The sequence below is a fragment of the Zingiber officinale genome, chromosome 8A (assembly GCF_018446385.1).
Source record: "Zingiber officinale cultivar Zhangliang chromosome 8A, Zo_v1.1, whole genome shotgun sequence".
Classification (NCBI taxonomy): Eukaryota; Viridiplantae; Streptophyta; class Magnoliopsida; order Zingiberales; family Zingiberaceae; genus Zingiber; species Zingiber officinale.
Window position 1 is genome coordinate 65,934,964 of NC_056000.1, and position 6,811 is coordinate 65,941,774.

Consider the following 6,811-nt stretch of genomic DNA (forward strand, 5'->3'; position numbering starts at 1 on the left):
ATATATAATATTTTTGGTGATGTAAGTTTTGCGTCGCCAAATAATTATGAAAATAACTACTCGTCGCACTGTGGAAAACATTTTGCGATGCTTGGAAGATGTCACCAAATGGTAATACCATTGGCGAAGTGTATAAAACATGTCGTGAAATGCCTACACCATTGGCAATGTTGTACATAATGCGTCACCAAAGGTCAAATTGACATTGCATACGAGACATCTGCGATGCATCTTGGTGACGCATTCTTGTGTCACCAAAACTTCGACGACGTGTTTTCCTAACATTTGACAATGCTAAAATGCATTGCCAAATGTAAAATTTCTTATAGTGAATGCATGTGAAGGTGTTAAATGGTTGGAGCAATTAATTTTTTGATATATTATTTTAGTTATTGCAAGGGGCATTTTCCAAACTGAATATGATTCCAAACTTTAAAATTTCTTATAGTGAATGCATGTGAAGGTGTTAAATGGGTGGAGTAATTAATCTTTTGATATGTTATTTCAGTTATTGCAAGAGTCATTTCCCAAATTGAATGTGATTCCAAACTCTCTTTCAGATGTTGATAGTGATTAATATTTATTTACATGGTATTTATGCTTTTTGTTCATTTTTAATTCATTTACATAAGATAAGTTTCATTACTTGTAGATATTTATATATGTTGATATATATTTGTTGATCTATATCTGATGAATATGTGACAATCATGTCGCCCAAGAGGATTGAGCATCTACAGTCCTGTAGATATGTACATATCTGATGATCATAGTTCTCCTAGTGTTTAGTTATTTTGTATTTAAATTACAAAAGTTTTATTTAGGTTGCTATTTATTTAAATATTTCATTTGTTAATTGTTAACACTTTTATATTCACAAGCTGACTACTAGACATGTGACACACATTCTGATCAATTGCAACACTCGATCAATCAACGGGGTAAATGATCCATTACTTTTCGTCAGAGTGATGGACATCTAATTAGCCCAAACACAGCTTCCTTTATGACCGAGTTAGGTCTCTCAATAAAGGAGTTTGCTTCCTTACAAGTTAAAAGTTGGAAGTACGCCCCTATAGATAATAAAAGGATGATATACACTCGATTATAAGAAAGTACAAGTAATTCAAAATATTTATAATCACTCCTTATTAATGACCACATGCAAAATAAAATTATTTTTTTAGGCTGCTTTTAATATAAGTTTTCAAGAGAGTTCATCGTCGGTTAGAAAAGAGATTGATCAGTTAATAAGTGTAAGATATAGAGACAATATAAATAAAATTCATAGTCATTATAAGAAGTTATTGCACCTTCCTCTCGTTGAGCGTCAATAACTTATGTCGATTGAGTTTTGTGAGACGCAAGATGACTGGGACTACATGTGTGTCCTTTTTTGAATCATAGGTATTTCAGGTAAATCATTTTATAACAAATGTCTTTTTTATATAAAAATTTAATTATTTATTTTATAACTAATGTTTTAATTTTTATTTATATAAAATTTTGTGTTGTATAAATGATCTCTAATAAATGCAGAAAATTGAGTGAAACTCTCATATAATCATCGCGGAGATTCTAAATCATTTATTCAATATAGTTATGATGGTATAAGTACTAATTTTATAGTTATTGTTTATTGTTTGTGTTGATGCGGGAAGCATCCGACGATCGAACCAGTGTTTTGATAATGACAAAGGATTCAAAGTTAAGGTTATGTTGTGATCTCACTACAAGAAAAAAGCTAAACAACAACGCTTTTTTGGCGTTGTCGTATGTACTAAAAAAGTGATGTTGTAGATGGTGTTGTAGAAAGTCATATCAAAGACAACGCTTTAAAAGCGTTGTGGTTGGTCACAAAGACAACACTTTTTAAGCGTTGTCTTTTCGTTCTTAAAAAGCGTTGTTATAGATGCTGTTGTAAAAATGCACATATCAAAGACAACGCTTTAAAAGCGTTGTGGTTGGTCACAAAGACAACGCTTTTTAAGCGTTGTCTATTCGTTCTTAAAAAGCGTTGTTAAAGATGCTGTTGTAAAAATGCACATATCAAAGACAACGCTTTAAAAGCGTTGTGGTTGGTCTCAAAGACATTGTTTTTTAAGCGTTGTCTTTTATTACTTAAAAACGTTGTCTTTTTAAATTTATAAAAAATAGTGTTTTTCTTAATTAAATAGCAAAAATTATAAAAAATACTCAAAATTTACATATAATTGAATATCCACAACCACAATCATTTTTATAATAAGACTATTTAACAAATAAATAAAACTTTATATTATACAAACAAAATGTATACATATTGATCCACAAATTAAATTTGTATCATACAAGTTATCCTTAACTTCATGACAATAATTTTTCAAACACACAAGTTTTACAAAACCTCATCATTGACTAACCTTGTTGTTGGTGTCCATCGCATGGAATTGCTTCTTTAAGTCCAACAATCTCTTCTTCTGAAAGGCTTTCAGCTATCACTCTTAGAGCCATCTTCTTCAACTTGTCATCAACACACCTGGGGTTGTAGGCAATCAAGAAATTTTGTATGAAAACTTTCATACATGTAAATCTCGTACTAAATAATATGTCAATGTTATATATACATGTAATTCATACCGTAAGTGTGTTTATATCATAACTGACAAGTTTTCTTTAGGGCCAACTTCTACTCAAGCTCTTTAAACACTGCATCAAAATAAAAAAATTGGCATTAGTTCTGTGCTAAATGAAAATCATATTTAGAGGAAAAAGCGGGAGTGCTGTAGATGGATATATTAACCAAGCATATTAATGTTTGACCTGTCTTTACAAGTTCTAAGCATATATATTAACCAAGCATATAACCTAAGAGGAATAAGTTACAAAATGCTACTTGATGTTTGACCTGTCTTTATTGGATTTTGTGGCCCCGGTCTTCTTGTAGCCAGGCACAATGTAATACTTGATGTTGACTCTACCTTTGCAGTTGTTTCGGCTTGAGGAGTGACAAAGAATGGTGGAGTAGAGGATGGATTTCAGGTATTCATCCGTGCCATCGAGGAAATGACTCAAGTAGGTGACTAGCATGTTGACCAGGGCATGCTTGGAGAAGATGACTTGTTTCAGAAGCTTTTAGATCAAAGATACGAAGTGCATTGTTATAAAACTAGATGCACGAACACTTGCTTATACGGTTCTTGAAATAAAATACATTCATCATCACTAGCCCAAGCTCAATAAGGAAAATTCACGGTAAATGTGCATAGTATACCTCAGATACTGCAGATGATAGGGAAGGCCAGAAGACAGTTTGACGCAAATATTGAGATTGCCCAAGCCAATCCATGGTACTAATCCTGACAGCTCCTCCAAATCGCACTGACTTGATTGTGTCCACCCATCCTTGTTCATCAGCTTGGAACCTTTGAAATGAAAGCTGCATTGGGTACATGGAAAAAACAACAAAAAGGGAGGATAAATGATAGCCACCAACCTAATTGTTCACAAATATCTGTATAAGTTATTAAGGGTGTTCATAGAAGTTGATCCTTTAGCCGTGTCTGTTAGATGGTCAAATCTAGGCGCCAACTCAAAAATGTTGGCGTCCAAGTGTTAGTGTTCAACTACTTCTGACAATGAAGTAGTAGCAGATAATCAAGAACACAAGAGAATCTGAAAGAGTCTATATTTCTTTCACTAGTAGCAGATAATGATTAGATTAGAAAGCAAAAGAACGCATACCACACCAGCTGCTCCTGCTGTTAAAGCCATAGGTGCAGTGACAGCGCTTAATCCAGATGAGCACATAACTGGAATCTGAACTGCTCGGGAAATGGAGTATGCAGCTGCTAGCGTTGGTGTGGCCTACATTTTAAAGAGGAAAAATATCACATTTTTCATCACAAGTGTGCTAAGATTTCTTATTCGTACTGTTGTTACCTTCTCGATCAAACCAAGGACACCAGGTTTTGATGGACTTGAGTATTTCCCTCCTTCAGTTTGGATTATATCAGCACCTTCCTGTTCCAGCAACTCTGCTAGCTTCACCTTTTTAAATTGAACAAAAAACAACGAGAGATTGTGTTAGTGACAAATCTCAGTTTACGAGGAAATAAATGAGCTACCTGATCAGGGAGACTAAGCATGTGTGGCACGGTTACAGACAGTGTAATGGATGGAAGAATCCTTCTAGTTTCTCTAGTGAGCTTTAGAATCTGACAATGGCACCACAGAATAGTGACGAGATAGAAATAGCTGAAAATACTCGAGGAACTGCAAGGAAAAGTACGATCATGATTCATATACCTGTTCAGGGGAAAACTGAATTCCCATCTCGTAGAAAGAATCATAATTTCCAATTTCCACCTGCATTTAGCACAAGGATTTTAATGTTTGGTATGACAGACAATCCGATCGAAACCAGTCAAGTTCATCGCATCCTAACCATTTGGGCACCTGCTTCCACTGCAGAAGGAAATGCCAAAGGGTCCACAGAGGAAACACAAATCTGCAAGAACAAGATCATCATAAGAAAGAAGAGCTGTGGAACTCTGAAAATGCGAGCTACTGAGGCAGCGAGCAATCTGCTTGAACAAGGTAATCATGCAGCGTTGGAACTTTGTCGTGAGCATCAAAGACCAAATATTACCAAATATTAAGATCACTGACAAACCAAATAATACCTTATTTTTAACAGCTATCTAGAGGATCTGGCTTTTTGACTTGAAGCTGGTTCAAAGAAGACAAATCAAATATACAAATACTAAGATGAAAGCATAATGAAGTAGTTAACTTTTTCTACTTTACCTGATTATAAGATCTACAGCTTCTTGCTCAATATTTTGCTGCACGAGTAATTATTAGAAAAACAAACCCAATAGTGGAACAAAAGCTAGATAAAGAAACTAGATAATTTACACTGACAGAACTTTACAGAATAACATATAATACAGTGCTTTGTACTTGCATATTAATCCAGAAAACATCCTTTCACCTAAGTGACAATTTTTCCAAAACATCATCATTCACAAAACATCATCATTCACTAAAAATTTTCACAAGTTTTTAAACTTCAGTGACAACTTTTCTTTGGGGTCAACTGCTCAAGGTCGATCTGGTAACTATGCACTGCATCAAAAAAATTGGCATTAACTATGATTCCACCAAAAAAAACCACCATTCCATGAACTTAAATCTAAATAGAATTATGGCAACTATCATTCCATACCTATTCATAAATATGATCTTGTATGCACTCCGCCAACTCGGACCGAACCTCATCAATTTGTTCACGAGAGTACCCTATTTTTGTGAACTGTGAGCATACACAATTTATGTTAATGGGAAAAATAATCAACACTGATCACTTTGCAATTTTAAATAGTTTATGTCAAATAATTTGAGATAAGCTAAATAATGTTACTATTGATTGCAGCGAATCTCTCTCAATATTTAGATACTAAATAATAAAATTTAGATACAAAACACTCATAATAAGTTGGAAAAAATAATGATCACTCATAACACTAAGTTATGGCTGATGATAGTAACATCCATACATGAGAACTTACTATGAACAGTCTTGCATATTAAACATACCAGAAATGTATACATGCAAATTCTTTTATTTCTTGAGGACAAGCACATTTAAGATACTTAAAAATATACAAGAAAAAAGATATGAGCAAAGTACTTCCTGTCTAGAAGAACAAATGGCAGAAGGCAAACATTAAGGGCCGGTTGAAAATGAATGAGCTATATTTATGTAAAGTGTACCACATCAATTGATATTAGTAAACCTCTCAATAGAAATGATGAACTATTAACTTAATGAGAATAACATGGTATGAGAAAATTACTAGAAGTTGAATTTTTCAAGAGTAAACTTGTTCACACAACAATATTAGTAAACTTCTTGCAGTTCAAATCAGGGATTTTCTGTCTTGCTAGATATTAGAATTTCCAAGCAAACATAAAGCAATGCAGTAATTTCCCAGCATAAGTAAAGCAATGCAGTTGCAACCGAGAAAATAATATTTAGATACTAAATAATAAAATTTAGATACAAAACAATCATGTGGATTAAAAAATAATGATCACTCATAATAAGTTGGTGAAATTGTAACAATAAACCATAATAAGTTGCTAAAATTGGGAAGCAAACATGTGATGAAAAAGTTGCTGAAATTGCTTAAATAAACTTACTTACCATATGTAGGCAACGATCAAATTTCCTGAAATTGACTCCAAATGATACAAAGAATTGATGTCCTCAAGGTCAAGAAAAAGTTCACAATCTTCATCAAACACTTCATTATCTAAGCACATTGATATACATTTTCCTCCATCTAGAGCATGCTTCCTGTAACAATATAACATATGTAATGCTCTTGGGACACTTGTTGACAAAGTAGGTTTTGATTTTTTTCGTTCAAACTTCTTCCTTCTAGGCTTCTAATAATTTCAAATATAAACAAGTTAGATATAGCTAGGTTGAATAATAATAAAGTGGCAATATAATTAGAAATATAATAATAAAGTGACAATATAATTAGAAATATAATATCTCATATACCTCATCTTGCTTCACAATCTGCTGTTCAGGCCAAGCCACAACAGTTCCTATGGCATCACCAATTACTTCACATTCACTTGGAATTGGATATGGCAAAGGAGCGGATTTGTCCACTGCTTGATCAATGGAGACTCGAATGCAATTCTTGGGAAATGGAATACCATGAAGCATTTTTTCCATGCCATTGAAACAAACAATTATACCATATGCAGCAATATTTGAGCAAGATTCCAATGTCAATGCAACTGATTGACC

General features: G+C 33.4%; 1 protein-coding gene across 1 annotated transcript; it reads right to left on the reverse strand.

The window, feature by feature from the left end:
• Positions 1–3,678: 3,678 nt before the first annotated feature.
• On the reverse strand, positions 3,679–4,507 carry LOC122010930 (uncharacterized protein ycf23-like). Its single transcript, XM_042567394.1, has 5 exons — positions 4,427–4,507; positions 4,288–4,347; positions 4,107–4,196; positions 3,922–4,029; positions 3,679–3,846 (listed from the first exon to the last, which is right to left on the reverse strand). The coding sequence occupies exons 1-5, from the start codon at positions 4,505–4,507 to the stop codon at positions 3,679–3,681; spliced, it is 507 nt and encodes a 168-aa protein (XP_042423328.1).
• Between the last annotated feature and the right edge of the window lie 2,304 nt (positions 4,508–6,811).

What these genes read in the sequence shown, in the direction of transcription:
- LOC122010930 (XM_042567394.1), bottom strand. Translation starts at nt 4,507, where the DNA reads ATGATCTTGTTCTTGCAGATTTGTGTTTCCTCTGTGGACCCTTTGGCA. An exon ending in TGGAAGCAGGTGCCCAAATG is followed by an intron (nt 4,348 to 4,426) that starts GTTAGGATGCGA and finishes TGCTAAATGCAG; the next exon opens with GTGGAAATTGGAAATTATGA. An exon ending in TTCAGTTTTCCCCTGAACAG is followed by an intron (nt 4,197 to 4,287) that starts GTATATGAATCA and finishes TGCCATTGTCAG; the next exon opens with ATTCTAAAGCTCACTAGAGA.